This window comes from Peromyscus eremicus, chromosome 3 (genome assembly GCF_949786415.1).
Source record: "Peromyscus eremicus chromosome 3, PerEre_H2_v1, whole genome shotgun sequence".
NCBI lineage: Eukaryota > Metazoa > Chordata > Mammalia > Rodentia > Cricetidae > Peromyscus > Peromyscus eremicus.
Genome location: NC_081418.1, coordinates 62542883 through 62566292, shown reverse-complemented (window position 1 = coordinate 62566292; position 23410 = coordinate 62542883). Strand labels below are relative to the sequence as shown.

Sequence of the window (23410 nt, the reverse complement as noted above, 5' to 3'; positions counted from 1 at the left end):
ATGGCAGACAGGGATAAGTGGAGAGGCTCTTGGACCAGATGCCCCTTCTCTGACACGGTACAGACTTCCTACAGGGATGCTGCCCAAGCCCCAAACTGGAAAACTGCTTTAGATGTAAAATGGAACTGGAGAGATGGTTCAGTAGTGAAGAGCACACAATGTTCTTGCAGAGGACCCCAGTTCAGTTCCCAACACCCATGTCAGGTGGCTCACAAATGTCTGTAACCCCAGCTCCACAGAGAGCAGATGCTCTGGCCTCCATAGGTACCTACACTCACATCACATGACCATATATCCCCACCCTCCCGCGTATGCACAGACGCACTTAAACATAATAAGCCTTTAGAGAATAAAACATTGACAATATGCCTCCCCTCTTTTACTTTTTTATAATTTATTTTTATTTTATGTTCATTGGTGCTTTGCCTGCATGTATGTCTGTGTGAGGGTGTCAGAAGCCTTGGAACTGGAGTTACAGAGAGGTGTGAGCTGCCATGTGGGTACTGGGAATTGAACCTGGGTCCACTGGAAGAGCAGTGAGTGCTCTTAACTAAGCCATCTCTCCAGGCCCCACCTCCCCCCTTTTATAAGACAGGCTCTCCAGCCCAGGCTGGCCTTGAACTCCCTTGTAGTTGAGGATGATCTTAAACGTCTGATCCCCCTGCCTCTGTTTACCAGCTACTGGGATTATGAACACCACCACACCTGGTTTATGTGGTGCTGGGGGAGGAACCTCTGGCTTTGTGCACGCTGAGCAAGTACTCTGCCAACTGAGTCATACCCGCCAGCTGCCACCTGCAATTATGCAAAAAGTTAAAACCAAGAATGTGTAAGGAGCCCAGGTCACCATGGACACCAAGCAGCGGCCTTGATACTGGTGTCGTGACTAACTGGTGTACCAAAGTGGGACCCCTGCCCATTGTGAGGTGGGAGGAAGGCATAGGCCAATGGATAAAGTTTCTAGAATGCCTTATCAACTAAGCTGCATTTTGTTTCTCTTAGAAAGAGGCTATTTCTTTAAAAAAAAAAAAAAGATTATTTTTTAAAGTTTTAAATTATATATGCGTATGTGTGTCCGTGTGTGAGTGATGAGGAAATGAACACCCGAGAAATCCAGAGGCGTCAGATCCCACCTGGAGCCAGGGTTCCAGGCAGCTGTGAGCCATCCAGCTTGAGTGCTGGGAACCAAACCCGGATCCTGGAAGTGCAATAGTCTCTCTTAACCACGGAGCCATCCCCGCAGCCACAAGGGCCGCTCTTTTCTTTTCTCTCTCTCTTTTTTTCTTTCCTTTTTTTTTTTTTTTTGTTTGTTTGTTTTGAGACAAGGTCTTTCTATGTTGTCCTGCTGTCCTAGAGCTCTCTATATAGAGCAGCCTGGCCTTGAACTCGCAGAAATCTTTGTATTCCACCATGCCCAGCAAGAGCCAACCTCTTTCTTTTTCTTTTTTCTTTTTTCCTTTTTGGTTTTGTTTTGTTTTGTTTTGTTTTTTTTGTTTTTCAAGACAGGGTTTCTTAGTGTAGTCCTAACTGTCCTGGAACTTTCTCTGAATACTAGGCTGGCCTTGAACTCGCAGAGAAGAGCTATTTCTGAAACACGTCTTATGCTTTCAGGACCCTCACTAGTGAGGCAGGGGACAGCATCCCCTCCGTCACAGTCACCACTGTCAGCAGACCCACACTTCTGGAAGCCCACCCACACGGCCACCCACCCGCCCATGTCATCACTTCCTCTGAAGGGGTGAGGTGGGAGCACACCCTGGCGGTCTTATTTCTTCACTCACTGGGAGTTGCTTTGACATGCAGCCTTTCTCCTCAGAGCCGGGTGAGGAGCGGCGTCCATCAGCTTGCGCTAGCGGCCAGATGTCTTACAGCACTCACCTCTCACAGTTCTGAAGGCTGCAACTCCAAGACCAAGGTGTGGGCAGGGCTGGTTCCTCCCGAGGCCTCTCTCCTTAGTTCCCAGGTGGTCTTTTCTGTTTGGGACTCACACGGTCACCCCACTTCGCGTGTCTGCATCCTAATCTTTTCATACAAGAACGCCAGTTGCACTGGTTAGGACTCACCACTTAACCACCTCTCTAGAGACCCTGTCACTAGACACAACCTCCTGAGCCCAGGGATTAGGAGTCACCAGATGTATTTTATCCTGTAACCAGTGGTACATACATTCCGCGTCACTTGTCTAAGAGGAAGACTGTGGCCCTGAACCCTGTTCATGGCCTCATGTTTGGAGCCTCATTTGTTGCCTGGTGCACAACTAGGAAGTGGCCCCTCTGTTCTGTGAGCCGGATGTTCTTGGGGTCTCTTGCTAGAGAGGCTACTCCCAGCCGAATGGAAACACCAGGCACTGATGGGATGTTAACAAGGGAACTGACACTTCGTTACCATTAGTCTGTGTGTGCTGGAGAAGGTGGATGACAATGCAATGGCAGTGATGCCCTGAAACCACATCCCTCCCCAGTGGGCCCCGGGAATAAATCGAGCTGGCAGGAGAACCCAAGACAAAAAGAAGCAGTCCATAGCTAGTGCAGGAATGCTCTGGTTTGTCAAGAGGTACGGTTGACATGCAAACTTTTCTCTTTCTAGTAGGTGCTGTTATTTTAAAATATTATGATGCATAAAAATATATGCAATAGAGGCTGGGGATGGCTCAATGGGTAATAGCATTTGCCATACAAATATGAGGACCTGAGTTCAAATCCTCGGCCCCTACCGAAAAGCCAGGCTTGTAACCCAAGTACTGGGGAGCAGAGTCAGGCAGATCCCAGGAGCTTTCTGGCTCTGTGTGTGTGTGTGTGTGTGTGTGTGTGTGTGTGTGTGTGTGTGTCTGTGTCTATGTCTGTGTCTGTGTATGAGAGAGAGAGAGAGAGAGAACTGGTCAGGACAGACTGCGACTAGCACTGTGGAGGGCAGGGTCACATGGAACCTAGAGGAAGTCTATGGATTTTTATGAAGTTTCAGCCTTGTGTTCTTAAGCACAAGTAGCTCTTCTAAGACCCTGCTGTTATCTGTTCACACACTGTTAAGCACACACACACACACACACACACACACACACACACACACACACACAAAGCTCTTCTCTTCCATTACTTTAGGGACCAAAGGAAACATGGAGAGTCCTGTGTAGTGATTATGCTCTTTAGGCATGGTGTCTAGGAACTTACCCTTCCTCAGGACTCACGGGTTCACCTGGATGAGGGCCACATTCCTGTCAAGGTGTTAGGTTCCCCGGGAGTCCTGTGTGTGTCAGTGACGGGAACATCAGGGGCACATGTTATGTGTGCTCACCACTCCATGTGTTCTATGTCCAATTCAGTCTAGACGGTCTTGGGATGGCCTCACAAAAGACACCCTGGTTGTCACTCCGCGGCATTAGTGAGACATTAACCTTTAGTGCCTTCCACATGATGGTCTCTTAGACTCTAAGACAAACTCCAGCGATGAGGGTGGCCTGACCCCCTGCTCAGAGGCCTCTGTCTACCTGGTGACTCTCCTCGGCTTTTCCCAAGGCCGTCGGTTTTATTATAGAACACAGCTGAGATTGAGGTCACGATGCACAGGCCAGCACATGATTCTTCAGAAGCCACAGGCATGGGATGAGGGCACCAGGAGGGAGACAAGACAGTGCTTTGTCTGTCCAGTTCCAAGTTCTGGGTTCGGACCCAGCTTCTCCCTGCCATGCTTCCATCGTCCCAGCCACAATGGGACCTCTAATCCAGCAGACACGCTCTCACGGCTTTCCTCACCCACTGGATCATTGGCTGGATATTGTGCGATCCCATGCTGCATTTCTAAAGCTGGAAGAGTTGTCCTGGTGGTTTTAAGTTTTAAGCAGAGTCTCCTCTGAAGGGAATTGAACTGTTCCCTTCCAGAGACAGAGTCTGGTATATTTTAGACAACTGATTGACGTTATCGTCATTACACTTAGCCTTGCAAATAGGGCAAGCTTGATGTCATCGAGGAGGAGAGAGGCACACATAGGCAGGATGTGACATTAGATGGTGGTTGTTGGTCCAGCTCAGACACTCTCAGGAGAGAGGAAGAGGAAGCATACACGAGGCCTGTCACCACATGTCAGGGACGAAGAGCACACAGCCCTGATATGCAGATGGGCTGTAAATGCAGATATTTTCCTTGTTGAAAAATGGGCAAAGGGGTTGATGGGAAATTTGTAAGAGAAACACACACAGCTGGTAGGCAGACGGCAATGCTCTGAACAGCAACAGGGTAAAAATTGGGACCTGTATTCACTTGTGTCGGTAGCTACTTTAAGGGGGAAGTGGGGCTGGGGAGAAGGCTCAGTGGGTAAGAGGGCTTGCTGTGGAATCATAAGGGTCTGAGCTGGATTCCCAGAACCCATGTGAAAGGGCTTGCCTGTGTTCCTGGAAGGGGAAGAGACCGGCGGATCACTGGAATAGGTTAGCTGCTAATAGAGAGCAAGCTCCACCACCGAGAGACCCTGTCTCAAGGGAATAAGGCAGGGTGATAGAGCAAGGCACATGATGGCCATCTCTAGTCTTAACATGCAACTGCATGCTCACCCCCTACATACTCATGTGCACACATACACCCCCCATGTACATGTGCAAAGGGGGCAGCTGGTGCTGGCAAGGTACCAGGTTTCCACAGTCCGGGGAGGCAAACAGGGGCCACACACCCAAAGGGGGAAGTTCAGCCTCTTTGGAGATAAGCTGAGTAGATACAGCCCATCTAGAACTTGTCACTCTGCTGCCGCAGCTTCAGAGGGTCAGGTGTTGACAGTCCTTGGACATGTGCTGGCTTTGGCATTGTTCGTTAAGGTGAGCGATCAGGGTTGTCCTCGTGCTCTCAAGAAGAAATCTAGTCAATAAAACAGCACAGCACAGTAAAAGGTGAGGTATTCCCATCCCAGGATGAAGGATCTTTGTGCCTCTTGACCCTCAAACACTGGCGACTGGCTTGTCTTTGGGCTCCCTAGAGATTGATTCCCATTGCCGTGAGGCACCCAGCCCAGGGCTGGTCAGCACATGCCTGGGTTGCTTCCTGCCATCTTTGCTAAGCACAGGAACCAGATTCTACAGTGGCCACCCAATGTCAAGATGTTGATAAGCTCCCAGAGCCAGCTGCACCGGAGGGAGCAGGTGCAGGCAGAGGTCTTCTCAGCGGGACGGTCTGGGGCTGGACTGTCTATCAAGCTTCCTGCAAACACCAGGAGGTGGAGTGCCGGAGCTGCCTGTGGCTTGTCTGTTAAACAGCAGTCAGACCAGCGATGTCTTAGCCTGGGAGGCTGCCTTGTTGCCCAGCTACCCTAACCCTGTCCTTACTGCTGGGACTGAGGGTGGACCCTTGAGAGAAAGACCCAGCATGTGAGACTCCCCTTGGGCCATTTTCCAGGGAGCACGGACTAAGCCACCTCCTCAAGAGGTTTTATTTCACCACCCCTACTTAGAATCCCAGTCTGCCTTCCTACTCTCCTCTCTCGTATTCTCCATGGTTGCTGTTTTCCTTACACTTACTTCCCAGTCTTGTTTCTCTGTTCTCTAAGGGACTTCCAGAAGACAGGCTCTCTCATTTGCTCACCGTCTCAAGAGCAGGTCCTGGAACTCGGAGGCACCTGATGAACCTCTCTCTTTCTTTTCTTTTTTTTTTTTTTTTAAGGTTTTTCGAGACAGGGTTTCTCTGTGTAGCTTTGCACCTTTCCTGGGACTCACTTGGTAGCCCAGGCTGGCCTCGAACTCACAGAGATCCGCCTGGCTCTGCCTCCCGAGTGCTGGGATTAAAGGCGTGTGCCACTACCACCGGCTGAACCTCTCTCTTTCTGAGTGAAGGAAGTCACCGCGGCCCAGGGTGCTCATGGTGGACATCACCAGGGCAGAACTGAAGGTCTAATACTATGGACATGGAGATGTGCCTGGAAGCATTGTCGCCAGAACACCCCAAAGTCATTCCAAAACTCATGTGGAATCTCAAGGGAGCCCAAGAAACAAAGACGAAGGCCTTACACAGCACGCCTTTAAAGCATACTAGCAGGTGCAGTCATTGCTCAGGGGAGTGGAGGGGACAAATACAGACCAAACGAAAATGACAAAGGGCCCAGAAACAGACCCTGGCACATGTGGTCACATGATCTGTGACAAAGGTGCCATGACCACTGAATGGGGACAAGAAGGTTCAACACATGGTCCTGCGAAAATGGAATGGTCATAGGCGAAAGAGGGAATGTGTACCTAATTTTAGTCTAACCTTGCATTGTAGGCTAAAATTACCGTTGCAGACATGACTCCAAACTAGACAGCTATTAGAAGAAGAGCATAAGGGACCTGACTTTAGGCTTGGCAGTTAGTTCTTGGCCATGACATCAGAAGCACGGGCCTGAAGAACAAGACTTGAGGAACAGGATTGCCTCCAGCGAAGGCACAGGCACCAGTGCAGTCAGCAGGATGGAGAGGCATGCTCCTCAGTCATCTTGTTGCTGTGGCAACATGCCTGACAGAGGAGCCTGAGGAAGGAAGGGCTCACCTCAGCTCACAGATGGAGGAGGTTCGGCCCACTGTGGTTGGAAGGCATAATTGTGGGAACACGACGCAGCTGCTCACACTGCATCCATGGTCAGGAAACAGAAAGTCAGTTAAGTGTCTCTGGAAACACCCTGGTAGCCACACCCAGTGGTATGCCTCCTAGGGCATTTCAAAGCCCATTCGTTGGTCAAGGAAGATTAACCAGTGAAGGGCAACCTGTGGGATGGGAAAGAGAAATCGAAAACCTAACATCTGAGGAGGGATTACTATCCTGGATATCCATTAAGAAAACAAAAAAGCAAAAAAAAAAAAAAAACAAAAAAAAAAAAAACAAAAAAAACCAAAAAAAAACCCCAAAAAAACTCCTCACTCTTTGTTGCTACCTTCTCAACCAGGTCCAGATGGTTCCTCTGACCTTGAAGTCCTGCAGGTACCAAGCTTTCTGCACAGAGTCATGCGGGATGTTTTTAAATAGTATTTTTGTGTGGGTGGTGCATGTGTGTGGAGGCTAGGTGTGAACATGTGTGAGGGCATGTGTGTGGAGGCTAGGTGTGAACATGTGTGCATGTGGAGGCTAGGTGTGAACATGTGAGAGTGCATTGGGTGGAGGCTAGGTGTGAACATGTGTGAGTGCATTGAGTGGAGACTAGGTGTGAACATGTGTGTATGCATGCATGTATGTGAAGGCTAGTTGTGAACATGTGTGAGTACATGTGTGTGGAGGCTAGGTGTGAACATGTGTGAGTGTGTGCATGTGGAGGCTAGAGGCCAACCTCGGGTGTCTTCCTCTTTTGTGCTTATTTTTTGAAATAGGATCTCTCACTGAACCCAGAGCTCAGATTGGCTAAACTGGCTGGCCAATGAGCTAAAGGGATCCTTCTGTCTCAGCATTCCCAGAGTCCCCTAGGGCTTTTAGGAAAGGTGGCATGGAAATGTGTCATAGTGGCCCATGGCAAAGAAGAAGTACAAGCAGCCCTGGTTCCTGGAGGAACATGGCCCTGCCTGGGGCAGCAGCTTCCATCTTTACCCTATCTCCTTCGAGCTGGAGGTGACAGTGCTTCGTGTTCACGAGAAGAGTGTGTGCCCTCACTCCTGGGCTTCCTCTGTGGAGCCGTTTGCCTGTTCATGAGGAATGAGAGAATAACCCAGGGTCCAGTAGGAACCCGGGGCACAGGGTGAGGAGCCCAGTGCTACCACGGTGGTCGAATGTAGCTCTGTTCTCAGGGAAGCTGCTCTCAGCCCACTCATTTTCACCTAAATCCAAAACAGAGCTTTCAAAAACTCCTACCATCGCTGTGTATCTATTTTATTTTATTTTATTTTATTTGTGTGCGTGTAACTTAAAATATCCAGAAGACTACACACTGTATTATTAATGCTATTTGCTCCTGGGAAGTGGGAAGAGAGAATTGCACTTTTTTCTTGTCTAGTTTGATGTTTGGCATTTTTGGAAAGCAAGGGTATTTCTATCGTAGCTTAAAAACCGTAAAAACAATGCTCAATATTTGAACAGTTTAGGTAGCCAGGGAGAGGGATGGCAGCGGTGTTTAAAGACAAATGCACCGCTTCTCCGTTTTAGGAAAGACTGTTGCTTTCACTTCTTTGAAGACCCAAGCTGTGCCTGTGCTTTGGCTGGTGATCCTGGAGAGGGAAGGTGGGGCCCTGAAATGGGAGTTGTGGAATTCCACTGGTGGCTCCCTGGTGGAGGATCAAGAAGTAAAGCCAACAAAGCAGGGTGAGGATGGTGGTGAGGATGGTGGTAGAGATGATGGTGAAGAAGATGATGATGATGATGATGATGGTTAATATGGTGATGCTGATGGCAGTGGTGAGGATGGTGAAGATGATGATGATGGTGGTGGTGATGATGCAAAGATTGTAATGATGGTGGTGATGATGATGGTTAATCCGGAGATGATGATGGTGGTGTTGAGGATGGTGATGATAGTGATGGTGGTGGTGAGGATGGTAAAGATTGTGATGATGGTGGTGGTGATGATGATGGTTAATCCAGAGATGTTGATGGTGGTGTTGAAGATGGTGATGATAGTGATGGTGGTGGTGATGAAGGTGTGGATGAATGTGACGATGACTATGGTGATGATAATGATGAAGATGATTGTGCTGTGGTGGTGGTGATGATGGTGATGAGAGTCATGGTGATGACAGTGAAGGCTGGTGATGATAGCAATAATGATGATGGTGATAACGGTATGGTATGGTATGGTGGATGAACAGGATGACCGTGGTAGTAATGATGATGGCGACACTAGCTAATGTTTACTGAACTCATGCTCTTACCATGCAACCACAACCTCAGGAGGTATGTCCTGTTATTGCCCTCACTTTGCAGATAATGTGAGTGGGATGCTGAGGACTCATCACTGGAGTTCACATGGCCATGGGTGGAACCCCGGCCTCAGTTCTGATCTTAAGAATGATTTCTCTGACCTCCCTTGCCTAGCATCCCTCATGGGATCTCTCTGGGGTTTTCAGAAGCCCTGGGGTTGCATCTTCATCTGCAGAGAGGGAAACAACCATTCAGGAAGAGTAAGACAAGCCGGGCGTTGGTGGCGCACGCCTTTAATCCCAGCACTCGGGAAGCAGAGCCAGGCGGATCTCTGTGAGTTCGAGGCCAGCCTGGGCTACCAAGTGAGTTCTAGGAGAGGCGCAAAGCTACACAGAGAAACCCTGTCTCGAAAAAAAAACCAAAAAAAAAAAAAGAGTAAGACAGCATGTGACAAGTGGACACGTGGACACCTTCATCAGAGGGAGCTGAATTCCTGAGCCTGTGCCCACTGGCTGCCTAGACCACAAAGCACCAGAGATGTTCTCAGAGCCAGGCTGGCAGTGGGAAGAATCTGGCCTTCAAATAGTTACCAAGCTTGTCATCAGAATAGGAAGGGGACAGATTCTCTCCAGGTGGGCAAGGGACTCTTGGGAGCACCGCATTAGAAGTGAATCAGGGCACACAGTGCTCATGGTGTGAAACATCCCAACAGGGTGCCCCATGAAGAGGATGTAGGTCAATGCAGAGTCCAGGGTAGTGGCTTCCTTGGGAACATGGGAGCAGTGTCTAGGCCACAGGTCAGGGCTTGGGTTCCAGCAGGAGGAATAGTTAAAGCAGGGAATGGACTTAGGAGCTATAGGGACAGAGTGTGAAGGTGGCCGAGCCGCGGATGTACACGATCTCTAAAGCTTTTGCTGATGTGATCTGGTTGTGGACCTTCAAGAGGAACAGCTGTAGGCCAAAGGCAGAAGATTTTGTCATCAAAAACTGGCTGGAGTTGGGTGAGGGGGTCAAGTGGCAGGGTGCCTCTGCCTGGGTTCTCAGCTCTCTCTGACCTCCTGGGCTGCTGGGGAGGCAAGGCCAAAAGGGATACAGGTAGATCCAGACAGGATCTAGTGCTGGAGTCTGAGACCCTTTGTGGTTGCTGGTGATTTTAAAATCTGAGCCACTTCGGCTGGAGAGATGGCTCAGTGGTTAAGAGCACTGGCTGCTCTTTCAGAGGTCCTGAGTTCAATTCCCAGCAACCATATGGTGGTTCACAGCCATCCATAATGAGATCAGGTGCCCTCTTCTGGCTTGCAGGCAGACTTACAAACAGAACACTGTATACATAATAAATAAATCTTTAAAAAAAAAAATCTGAGCCACTAAGAATAGCAAACTTTTCCCTGTTCACAAAGGTCCTCAGATTCCAGATCCTGGCTGGTTTTAGCTGTAACAGCATCCACCTTTTTTGCACAGAGACAACACAGAGCCTCTTCTCCCTCACTGTGGCTGGGAACCATAGTTTGCCTCAGTGAGCATCCCACAAGACAGGGCACCTCTTCCAACCTCTTACACCTGGCCATCTTTGATAGAAATTATTTGAGATATTTCCTATTTTGCCTCCCGCCTCACAGACTTCTGGAGCATTGAATACTCTTCAGAAGAGGAAGCAGGGTGGCCCTCAGGGACCTTCATCACCCGGGTGGTGTCTCCCAATTTTAGTTATCCATGGGGGGTGTCCCTTTGGTACCACTGCTAGAACCCCCCTCCCCCATGGGGTGGAATCCGGAGGGTTTCTGGTTGGGCCCCACCCACTGTGGTCTGTTGGCTGTAATATCAGTCAAGCAACCTTCCTCCTCTCCGTCCATCCTTCTCTTCTTCCCACACTTCTTCCCTCCTTGTTGAGGCCCCTCCAGACAAATGCACTGTGCATTCCTGCCTGTCTCCACAGTCCTCCAGCCTAGCAGGCTTCATGGCTGCACTTCTCTTTGAGGGTTGAACAGCTTTGGTGCCACCCAGTCACACCCCCTCCCCCCCATCTGGTGAGGTTGGACTTCAAGCTGTATTGCTCTTGGGAGCTTCACACAGCACCAGTGGGCTCTCCAGAGGCCAGGAGTTGAAGGGCCAGATGGCTACCTTGGGAAGTGAGGAAGGGTGTGTTCCATGCCTTCAGACAGGCCCTGGTCTCCTGTGGTTTGTGAGTGCATGGCTTAGTCCTGTCCTCACAGGTGTTCTAACCGTGGGTCTGTGGTGGTTTGAATGAAAATGAACCTCATAGTCCCAGAGGAAGTGGCACTATTAGGAGGTGCGGCCTTGTTGGAAGAAGTGTGTCACTGGGGGTGGGCTTTGAGGTTTCAGATGCTCAACCCAGTCCCAGTGCCTCTCTCTTCCTGCAGCCTGCCCGCCAATCCAGATGTAGAACTCTCTGCTCATTCTCCAGCACCATGTCTGCCTGCAGGCTGCCATGCTTTCCACCATGATAAAAATGGACTAAGCCTCTGAACCTGTAAGCCAGACTCCATTAAATGCTTTCCTTTATAAGAATTGCCGTGGTGTCTCTTCATAGCAATACAACCCTAAGACAGGTCTCCATATTCTCTCCCCATCGGTGCCCATTTGTCCCAATTCCCTCCTTATAAGGACATCAGTCATTTGGGATTAGGGCCACCCTAGGGACCTTGCATTAGTCAGGGTTCTCTAGAGGAACAAAACTGATAGAATGAATGTGAGTTGTAGAAGGACTTTATTGGAAGCAAGTCTGAGCTGTTGGAGGTTGGGACTTGAACCTCTTTTTCAGGTGTGGGGTACAATTTAACCCATAGTGCAAGGTGGGGCACAGTGAGAGCTGCAGAGAGATATGGTGCAGACTCCTGCCCTTAGATGGAGAGTGGAGGCAGTCATCCTGAGATAGGGATGCTTTCCTGGACCTGACTACCTTCTTCCTGTAGAGACAACCCAGGGCCCGGGAATTCCTGATGTTCCTAACTAGCAGCCAAGGACTGAGTCTAGCAGCTAGCCTAATGACCACTATCTTCTTACACCCCACACCTGAGTGTTTGAAGTAAGCTCCTCCCTCCCTCCCTCTCCTTAATTCTTTCCCATTCATAGCTTTCCTGAATACCTATGCTGGGCAGGATCAGAGCCACTGAAACACCAGTCATGTCTCATTTGGGAGTCTCACATCTCCACATGACCACACGGGGTCTCCCTGAGCCTGATGGGTTTTACCCAGCTCCTGTCCAGGAAGAAACCAATTTTGTGGATGCTGGGCTTCCAGGGCACAGCACATCTGGCACACAGTGTTCATTAATATTTTCCTATCTTATTATTTCAAGACAGGGTTTCTCTGTGTAGCTCTGGCTGTCCTGGAACTCACTCTGTAGACCAGGCTGGCCTTGAACTCAGAGATCTTGCCTCTGCCTCCCAAGTGCTGGGATTAAAGGTGTGCCTGGCTCATTTTCCTAAGCATCTTAAGAAACACAGGTTGTTGTTATTCACTCATTCACTTTTCTAAAGGAAAATCCAGAGTATGCTTGGGATATCAGGACTCAGATCTATTTCTGGACCCTTGTCTGTCAATATAACCTACACAGTCTGCTGCCTGTTTATGAGCCTCTCCCAACCCCAAGAGTAAACCAGAAGGGAGATGGGTCGGGAGCAGGCAGCTTCCCACAGCACATTATGGAGACTAAGTTGAGTCTTTGGTGTGATTTTGTGGTGACCCTAAGGCTGTTAGCTGCTGTGTGGTTTCATGATCACACAGAGATCTGAAGCTCCAGGAAGAAAGCAGCTGTAGCTACAGTTGTCCAACTCCATAAGGGTGGGAAAAAAGGTAGGGAGATGTGGGCCAGCCTTTTTCCATTTTACCAACATACCCACCATAATCTAAATCTGTCAGGCAGATCCCCATGTAAATACCCAGGGGATCTGAAGAACTTGGCAAATGAAGTCACTGAAGTCAATACTGAGCCCCTCTGGACTCAGCCTTCTCAAAAGTCTTGGAAGAAGTGGGTGGGAATATTTTGGGAATCTCATACTTTGCCTTTCATGAAATTGTAGTTCGTGGAACACCCAGTGAAATTCAGGGAGTTTTAGCCTCTAAAACACAAGTTTAGAGTGAGCTCACTCTGCTGGAGCCAGCATACACTGGGTTCCTTCCCATAAATGCTGGGTTTCCAGCCAGAGAATGTGCACACCAACATCGTGACCACTGGGGCTGCTCAGTGTCAAGCTCGTCTTGAATGCAGTGGGAATCTATGGGTGTGGGTCTGTGTTCCAATGCACGGTCCACCTTCAGTAAAGCAATAAGGCCACCAGTGCTTCAGGCCACCATCAAGGCTGAGTTAAGAATGGTGGAACTGTTCTGAAAGTAGAGTGCATTCTTTTAGCACAGGGAGGACAAGAGATGGCTTTTCTGCATAAGGTCACCAATCACTCCACCCTAAACCTTGCCACCAATAGCCTGCAAGATCAGGTGACAGAGTGATGGACCAGCTTCTTTATGCATACCAGTCGGGGCAAGGGCAGTGACAGGTTCCTCTTGGCTCCATTTAGCTCCTACCACATAGGAAACATCCTCAAAGGGCACTTCCCAAAGGCTGTGTCAAATCTCCAAACTGAAAGACCCTCTCCCCATGAATCCTAACACTCTACACCAAGGTGCCATTCTCCTCAGAAAGAAAGAAAAACTCAGAAACACAACAGCTGGTTTTGAACCTTTAATAAAAGTAAAAAAAGAATGCAAAAAGAACACAACGCTGCAAAGTTAGCATGGACGTGAACCTCGCTGGGTGTTCAGATCGGGGACAGTGAATGTGGTTGGTACTAATTACCATTTTTACAAATTCGATCACTTTGGTTCAATGTACCTGCTATAAGCTATTGGCAAAAATATCCTTCGGATTCACATTTTTTGGCTACATTATTTCTACCAGATTTATTTCCAGTTTAAGAGAAAAAAATACTCATCATATATGATCAAGTACATCGCCAAGTTCACTTGCTCTTCTTCTAGTCACTTGTGGTTTTCGTAAGACACTTAAGTCTTAGCTGAAGAATGCCTTCGAAGGACCAACCATTCGTTTTTATTCCCAGGAAATTTTAAGGGTTGCTCCAAAGTCCAGAACAACCCATTTTCTCCTAACCAAAGTAGTTTCAGAAAACCAGTTTACTCCAGACATTTTCCTCAAAACAAAATAAGCAAAACCCCAATGAGCATCACCACGTGAGTGAACCCAAACCCAGATGTCCACACAGGCACCAAGCTCCTGTCCTGCCTAGGGCCCAACTTCTGCTTCATCGAGTCAGTTCTACAGAATTTAAAACAAACCAAAAACACTTACATTGCAGAATACAAAAAAAAAAAAGTAAATTTGTAAGTACAAATTACTAAACTCACAGAACTGGAGTATGTCAGAGGACTAGGGTGCAGTGGAGGGTGTGACTGAGGGAGCGTCACAGCTGACAGAAGTATTGCTAAGCTCACCTCCACGCAGCTCTGAAATGACCCGAGAACCCTTCTCTGGAACAGCTCACGCGGTAAAAAAAAATAAAATAAAATAAATATTTAAGAGAATACAAGGCTCAGATTGGTTTTCATACACATTGCACTTGAAGTCGAAGACCCAATACTTGCAAATTAGGTCCCACGTGGTCTATGCCATTCAATGCATACAGGACACCGTGTGTTTAACGCAGTGACGTGCGCACTCAACCTTTTACAAGGCAATCACAGATTGCAAGCTCCATAGGGCTGTGGAAAAGTCCTCTCCACTCTGGAGTGACAGAAACAATTTCGGCTCATTATGACTGAAACAGCACAGACAGCTACCCACTCTTAGATCGTCCAGCTCATGGACAAAACTTCATTTAAATTGAGGTGAGAAGTCCAGCATCACGGTGCAGAATCATGACTTTGCGCTGCCCTTGGCTCTCAGTAAGATTGTCTACAAACCCCTGGCAGGGAAAAGCATGGTTCCCACACTGGTGAGGCCCACATGTGAGCACCTGCCTGAGCATGCCCTGGAGATGTGGCTGCACTGGGACCTACTGGGAGCATGACCTTCCTCCACCTCACTGCTGCTCTTCTCTCCCACCCCTTACACAACCCTCTATTTTAATTCTGGATAAATATTCTTATTACACATACTTCATGTCTGTTAAGCACCATCAACCTCTCCCCTTTGGGCACTGACACAAAACTGCAGGTTGGTAATTCATTGATTCAAGGCTTTGAAATATGGCAACTTGCTTTGAATGATGAATGAAATCTAATACTCAGGAAACTGGCCCCCTGCCCCACTCTCACATACAGCCTGGGATGGAATGTTCCAGTGCAGACAGGTGTGAGGGTGGGTGAGCAAGGTAAGACTTTTAGGTCAGTAGTCCTTGCCTCTGTTTGCTAGTCTAGACCATGTGAACACTTCTTCAGGAGTCATTTATCATCGTCAGCCCAGTCTAAATGGGACATTGAGGAAAAAGAGTCTTCATCACACCCAGGACCAGTGTCTCCGCATCCTGCTTCCGCTCTGAACCATGCCCTGAAGTTCAGTCACTGTGAGGCTTTTCTGGAACGCCCTGTGCGGAAAAGAAAAAGAGAAGTCAGTGCTTGAATGCTTTAATTGTTGAGGTCTATACAATTCCCTTGGCCTGGGGATGTCGTCAGGCTCAGGATGAATGAGCTCCACCACTGCCCTTCAGGCTGCCAAGGCTACAAACCTAGCTCTTCACCTATGAAGTTACAACAATCCAAACCTCAGAGAAAGCGGTGCTGCTAACCCCTTTCTATGGAGCCTGTTATGCAGACAGACAATGACAAATGTGTGACGAAGCCACCAGCCACAGCAAACACTATCAAAGCACCACCACCCACACCGAGATAGCACAGGTGCACCCGAGAGCTGGCTTGGTGCAGTTAGGGCCCTATTTTAAATCAGATTTACTGTGGAAAAGGTAGGTGGTTTCTGCTGGAGCCTTTGTCAGACCTGAGGCCTCTGCTATACCTGCCCTGGCAGCAGTTCAAGCCTGGGAATCACCACCATGGCCAGGCCTGCAGGACTGACCATGTGCAGGATAGTGTCTCACTGGTAGAGCTGATTGGACAGAGCAACCACAAGCTGCCAATGCAGGAGAGATAAACCTCAATTCACACATCCTCTGGGAGTCCAGAGACCTCCTGCTCTGTTCAGTTCTCCCACATTCAGCAGTCATACTTAATAAGATTCTGGGAACCATGAGTGATAGACAGAAATGGGGGTCCGAGTAAAGCCACCCCGAGAGTGTGGCATGCTTTCCAGAAAACGTGCTTCCCTCAAAGCTGACATACAGAGGCTTTAAGCAAACTTAAAGTAGTTTAGTGTTTCTTCTTTTTTTGTTCCCCCCCGTTTTTTGAGTATAGTCCAGGCTGGTCTGGAACTCACAAAGATCTGCATGTTTCTGCCTCCCAAATGCTGGAATTAAAGGTGTGTACCACCTTGAGGAGCCTTGGTGCGGCGGGGAGGGGCTTGGACCTGCCTTGGCTCCGTGTGCCAGGCTCTGCCGACTCCCCATGGGAGACCTTGATTTGGAGGATGTGGGGATCGGGGGTGGCTTGGGATGGAGGGCTGGGGGGGGTGAGAGGAGGGAGGAGGTGGGTTCTGTGGATCTGTGGGTGGTATGTAGGGTGAGTAGAAAATTTCTTAATTAAAAAAAAAAAGGGGGGTGTGCACCACACCTGGCCCAGGTCAGACTATCGACAAGTCAGTTGGAAAGAAAAGTTAAGCCATCAAATTATACTATCTATTTACTGATTCCAAAGACAAAACACAATTTTAGAAGGTACCGTCTTCAGGAGACTAAAACTATGCCTGAATTAGTGTAAGAGGCAAAAGACCCAAGACGCTATCAATGGGCAGAGATTCACTGGAACGAACATAGGCACCTGGCTGCCCCAGTAGGTGTATCTAAATGGCAAGACTGCACCTGGGACCTTGGTTTGTTTACACCAGTTTTTATATCCATTTGCAGAATGAATGAAAGGTACATGCTATATGTTAAAGGGCCATATAGTATATTAATGAGTAGCATGGCTCAAATTGCACACACTTGGGCAAACATCAAGTTCCATATTTAAAACACATTAATCATAGCTTCTACTTCACAGCTTGAGGGCTCCATTAGTAACAATGGACATGGGCAGCAGATGCGTCTTCAGTGACTCTTGTGTCAGGAGACAACAGGAAAGACAAACTGAATCCAACAACAGTGAGCAAGCTCCACCGTTAGTGTCCCCGTGGGTGAGGTGACAAGAAGCTGCCATACACTTGGATGCTGTTTGCAATCATTTTTAAATGCACACAGCAAACCCTGCAGGTTCTATTAATGATGGCTGATGACAAGGCTCTGTACTCAGACACACAGGACAAAGGGCACTACCACACATAGAAACTGTAATGCCATCAGCTGAGCTCCTGGGGATGGGCACCCTTCTTAGTAACCAGAGTCTCATGCTCAGGAACTAGAGGCAAGAATAGAGGCCTGACAAACAGTAGGAGGGCGGCAGAGGTTCCTAGAAAGACTTCAAAGCTGGCTGGGCTCAACTCCTCTAGGATCATCACCTCTAGGTGTACAGACGGCCAACATGCTTCAAATGTCCACTCCTTCCCAGGCATGCTAAGTTCCTAAAAGAATGAGAGCCTTGGCCGCCACACATTATCCCGAGCCCAGATGTTACAACTCCAAACATCTTTCAGACTGAAACTAGTCAACCTGCTTGAGGTCAACTTAGTTCAAAAGCCCAAGGGATTCTCTGCCAGACTGCGGACAAATCTCAAAACATGAGGTACTAGGAGGCCTTCCTTCCACTGATAACCACCTGGGCATGATCGTGGGAGGGAGAAGTGTCGCCATGTTTTCATGTGATATGAATCCGTTTTTTTTTTTTTTTTGGGGGGGGGAGGGTTAGTTTTTATGTTTTAAGACAAGGTCTCTATATGTAGCCCATGCTGGCCTCAACTCAAGACCCACTTGCTTCAGACTCCTAGGTGCTTGGACTGCAGGTGTATCCTACCATGCCTGGCTTCTGACAAGATTTTTAATGTTGAGGAAAGCTTTCTAACTCTCCATCAGGGACAAGAGAATTTCTGACTGGCTGTGATCTGTAGAGGGTTATCAGGGACAGAAGAGAAAGACATCTCTAGTTCTAGCCTTTAGAAATGACTCGTATTTTTGTGAGCTATCCAAGTGGCCTTCAAATGCAGCTTCTCATGAGTGGGTATCAGATGACTGTTTAAAACTAGCATGAAATACTGAGATAAGCGCTCAGAGAAAGCCCCACAGTTCATCTCTGTGCACAATGGCCCTTTCCTAGTCACCCTTCTGGAATGTTCACTTAAGCCCATGGGTCAAAGTCATCTTGAAATAACATGTCCACATTATCTTCAAAATTAAAGTGTTCATGTGGCAATTGCTGCCTGATGAAGAGACCTGCTACAAGATTCTGAACTCAGCTGCCTCAGAAGTGACCCTGGATGTTAGGAGGTGGCACTGCTTTCTCTTCCAAGAAGAGACCTAGTACTCCAACAAGACGGTCCCTTTACACAGAGGTCAAGCCATGATCCAGAGCTCTCTGGATGACTCCCTCCCTGTGCCTAGACTCAGGTGCCTCTTGGTAGGGAGTACTTGCTGACCCAAGCTGTCCCGCGGTTTGTCCCTGGACAAGATGAACCCCAGCACTGTCTGCACACATGCTAGAGAGCAACTGACAATGTGGCTGCCTAGGGGTTATATGAACTCAGGGAAACCGCAAGACACAGCTGCAATACACACAGCCATCCTGAAATTCTGGTTGCTTTCCAGCATGAACAAGTGTTAAAAATCTACACATCGTAACTTAGGGAAGACCCAGCTATGGATCATTTTATAGTTAACATAGACTATTCTCACCAACTGCTGCTGAGGAATCCTAATGAGACACACATCAACACAAAATCTCTTGGTCAAGCTGAAAAGTCTCAAGTGCTCAGGACACTCACCATAGCTAACTGTCGTCCTATGTTTCCCACTGTAACGCCTCCTGAGAAAAATATACACGGGAGCCAGGAACGGATATAGAGGAAATCTGGGGATGTGTACCTAGGAAGGAAACAAGACAGTTTTAGCCATGCAGGCAGCCTGGGGTCCAGGATTCCCGTCATGTGGGTATAGGAGACATTTGTGAGCTACAGGTAACATCAAATGTCAGTGTCTAAAGGCATGTTTTATGGCCACCAGACTTTACTTTCACCAAGTTACGGATAGTGAGTTTTTTTTTTTTTTTTTTTTTTTGGTTTTTCGAGACAGGGTTTCTCTGTGTAGCTTTGCGCCTGTCCTGGAACTCACTTGGTAGCCCAGGCTGGCCTCGAACTCACAGAGATCCGCCTGCCTCTGCCTCCCGAGTGCTGGGATTAAAGGCGTGCGCCACCACCGCCCGGCTGATAGTGAGTTTTTAATATGAGCCAAGAAAAAGCATTTTGAGATTTCCATGTTATTTTGCATAAAAAGTCAAATAACACACAAAATATCTACACTTAGTAGGCAAGTGTTGTTACAAAAGCAAAGCAACATTGTAAAGCACACACTTACTGGTAAACACCGTTATACACAAGAAACTGAGTGATCAGCGTAGCTAGGAAGGCAATGGTGATCCCAAGCCCAAGGCCGCTTCGGGAGCGATCGAACGTCCACCACAGGCCCAAAGACAGGGCTGCTAAAGTCAAGGACAGCTGAACATTATTGGCAAAATCCAATTTCTAGAGATCCAAAAGTTAAGGAAAAGTTTCCTAATTTATCATATGAAAAAAAAAACTAAACCCCAGAATTACTCACAGGCCACATCATTATACAGTAACTTACTGCTTATAATGATGGCACATGAACAAACCTGAGACCCCCGCCCCCGAACACCCCCCTCCCCCCGCATCCCCTGGGAGTACCACATCCAGAGTAATAATAGTAAACTTTCTGAAAGCTGTGAGCCTCTACTGGCATTTGGTCAAAAGCAATGAAGTTTTGCTAAGATACTGTCTCTACCCTGCCCTCTTACTTTTCAGTGGAGACAAGCAGGCACTACCTCCATGTTGTCTCTGTGCCACCCCAGGCAGAAGGGCAGAAGTAAGTCTGTCAGTTTATTAATTCAGTGCCTGTCAATCAGCACTATCAGAACTAACTTGTGAATCATTTGAGTAAGGAAAGAGCCCCCTAAAGTTGGTGTACAATCTTTTACTCCAAGTTGCTCTAGAAACGTAGTATTTGAAGGGTTTGCCATCAAATCAACCATTTTCACAGAAAATGCATATTGCACAAAAACACAACATATTGCATGAAGGGAGTGTGTCAGCTTTGGACACTAGAAGGCCAGGGGCCACTTGACCAGCCTTGGACTGAGCAAGGCTCTAATTCTCTATCACAGGAACAAGCATGTCAGTGGGGGAGAAGCTAAGAGGAATAAAGTCCACTGAGAGCCACAGTAACTGAGGGGCAGAGTATATTCACTTCTGGTGTTAGCTCAAGTGTTCTAAGATGAGTAAAAGGCCCCAGAAGCTGGACCCAGAATTCCTCTAAAGCACAGGGATGAGGCAATGAGCATCAATTCTTGGTCATAGTAACAATATACCCTAACACACCCATATGACACCCTGGACACAGACACCAGCTGAGGATACGGCACTGGCATGGTTGATGCCAACGAACACGGCGATACAGCGCATGACGCTGGCCCACTCTCTCTTGAACTTGTGTGGTTCTCCCAGGTGACTGTCAATACAGGGGTACAGGAGGCCGACAACAGCTGTTTGGAGAAAAACAAAAACAGGATTAGAACACACTGGCTAAAATTAGTCCTTGTATGGTCATTATTAATAGGATCCAAACCACTTCTTTTCCTAGGCAGTCTGTCACCTGTAGCACAAAGCACCTGTAGGAAAAGGCTGTGGCAAGGCTACCTCATATTGCTTTCTCTCGGCCCTGACCTGGGCCCAGTGGGACAAGTCTCATACTGTGGGAAGGGAAGGGCCTCAGGAAGGGAGAGCGCTGCTGTCAGTCCCAGGCTGCTCGGGTGGCCGTGCCACCTCCTGTTTGTTTCCTCATGTGTGAAATGAGGATTATGTAAGTAAAGTGGAGGGCAGAGAAGGAAGAGGTTGAGTTAGGAATCGTCACAGACACAGACTCAGACAACTCAACATTTGGACAGACAGCAGCAAGCTGGGCATTCCAGAAAGAGACCCAGAGAGTCAAAAACAGGAAGGAAGGGGTGTCTGCAGTACAAGAGGGAGAGCCCCCATGGGACACAAGGTACATGTGAGTTGCAGCTAAGTTCAAGACCTCAGGCTACCATTCCACCTTGTCTGGCATGAATAGTCATTCAGCCTTGTCAGTGATGAGAAAGATGCTGTTCAGCCACACGTTCAGATAAGGAGAGAAACCGTCCCAGGTATTCCTCAAAACTTCCATGACAAACTTTATGTTCCATATGTGCAAAACACTGAATATCAACTCTACATCTTATTCCCCAAAGAACTATTAAGTGCTGGGGTAATAGCTCAGTGGCAAATGATTTGCCTAACATGTATGAGGCCACCCCCAGCCCCAAATGAACAAGAATGTTCAATCAATAGAGCCCCAAAGTGGTAGAGTGCTTTGAAAACAAAGATGACAACTTCCTCCCAGTGGCTACATCAGCCTTCCTGGAAGAAGCAGACAGCTGTCACAGGGCTGGACCCCAGAATGCTGCAGGGGAGCCTGAGAGCAGCCTTGGGAATCAACAGCAAGTACTCTGCATATTACCTTTAACCCATGACTCAGCCACAGCCCAGCATAGAAGGCCAGCATATAAAGCACAGGCAGGCAGTCAATAAAAGCTGACTTCAAAGCAGGCAGGAGCTGCTCCTGCTGTCCTGTGGCCCCAGGCACAGGTGTGCCTCACCACACTGGAGAAAAGGTGCACCAGAAATTATGCTGACCACCTACACAGGCCAAAGACAAGCAAGGCTGGGAGGAGGGTGGGATGGGCAGAAGCACCTGACAATGTTTTTCAAACCCATGATGTGCATTGAGGGATATGCAGGGATCTATTGGGCTGTGACCATTCAACTTTTTTTTTTTTTTTGTAAAATCAGCAAAATGGAAAAAAAAAAAAGACTGTCACATTGTCACAAATTTCGTTGGGCCTGAGAGGTGACGCCATACGGTGTGCTCAGGCCCAAGGGTTCCTCCTTTACTCCTGTCCCAAGTCTACTGGGCCACGGAGTTCCAGAGGGCTTGGCTGCTAGCCACAAGGCACTCACTATCAGCAGAAGGAAGTATGGAGAAGTCTGTCCCCTGGCAACAGACTCTTGAGCGCACGTGACGGTTTGTTTTCAGTTATTCAGCGGGGTAGCACGTTTGCTCAGGCAGCCAATGGCCGCGTGGTGCTGCCCTCACCAGTTCTCCAGGCGGCCAATCCTGGCTTCGGGCTCTGCGAGACAGCTGCGACTCCTCCACTTAAACTGCCAATTATCTCCTGACCTCATCTCCATCACTAGTCCCTCCAACTTCCGCCTGTCGCTCGCCAGCGTCTGGGGCTCCCAACCCTCTCGTCCCCCCTTTCTCGTACTCAGGGTGACAACAGCTGACGTGTCCCTCCCCCCCCGCCCCCCCCGCCCCACCGACTCCAAGAACAAGGAAGGGCACTCACCGGCTGCCGTGCCACAGCATGGGGGCACCCACCAGGCGGAGGAGAAGATGGTGGCGATCACCTCGTCGGGGAAGAGCGTGACATTCCGCTGGATTTGCAGCAGGTTGAGCACCAGGGCCAGGACCACGCCGAACGAGAAGAGCACGAGGCTCCGCTGCACCAGGTCGTGGTGCCAGCTGCCGGGCCGCGCGCCGCATCCTGCCGTTCCCGCTCGCTGGCCCCGGGGCGCCGGCTCTGGGGCTCCGGGGCCCTGCGGACAGCGGGCTGCCGCAATCATGCCTCGCGGGAGGCTGTACGGCCTCGCAGCGCCAGCGCTTGGGCAGCTCCAGACGTGGTCGTGCAGCCTGGGCATCGGCGGCCAGGCGCACAGTGGGAGGAGCACGCCACGACACCACGGGTAGCGCGCCCGGACGGCCCAGGAGCGGCCGCGGTCCCGCGCGGGTTCCGCTTATAAGGCGGGCCGCCGGTGGCGTCACGTGGCCGCGCCCAGCCTATCCACCACCCGCGCGCCCCGCTGGGGGGCGTGTCTCCCGGCGGCTCCGCCCTGCCCGCGCGCCTGTCCGCTCGGGGTCTGGTGAGGCGGCGGGAGCCAATGGGAGGAGGGCGGCCCATATGACGTGCGCACACGCCACCGGGGGGGTGGGGCCGGTGCCCGGCACGCGCGCTTGGGGCGAGTGCGCGCCGCGCGGGCCGCCACCGGGGCGGGCGGGACGTGGGTCGTAAGGTCCGGCGCTGCCCTGCCCTGCCCTGCCCTGCAATGCGCTGCCCGACCTCGGTTTCCGAAAGAACGCGCACACGCGGGGGTCCTCTCGTTCCCCAGGGGCCTGGCGCACATCCAGAGCGCAAACCCTTGCCAGTGCTCAAAAGACCCGGGGATCCCTAGGGCCGAGCGCATGTGACATGTGGTCTGTGGGTTCACAACCCGGTTCAGAGCTGCCCTCCCCTAGC

General features: G+C 49.4%; 1 protein-coding gene across 2 annotated transcripts; it reads right to left on the bottom strand.

The window, feature by feature from the left end:
* Nucleotides 1-13480: 13480 nt before the first annotated feature.
* Nucleotides 13481-22886, bottom strand: Insig1 (insulin induced gene 1). Of its 2 annotated transcripts, XM_059257775.1 has the most exons (5): nucleotides 22463-22867; nucleotides 20454-20578; nucleotides 19375-19541; nucleotides 18786-18885; nucleotides 13481-15351 (listed from the first exon to the last, which is right to left on the bottom strand). In XM_059257775.1, the coding sequence occupies exons 1-5, from the start codon at nucleotides 22812-22814 to the stop codon at nucleotides 15322-15324; spliced, it is 774 nt and encodes a 257-aa protein (XP_059113758.1). In that variant the 5' UTR covers nucleotides 22815-22867; the 3' UTR covers nucleotides 13481-15321. The 2 variants fall into 2 exon arrangements, with proteins under 2 accessions (XP_059113758.1, XP_059113759.1); XM_059257776.1 differs by lacking the exons at nucleotides 13481-15351; nucleotides 19375-19541; nucleotides 20454-20578 and having other exon boundaries at nucleotides 18803-18885; nucleotides 22463-22886.
* Between the last annotated feature and the right edge of the window lie 524 nt (nucleotides 22887-23410).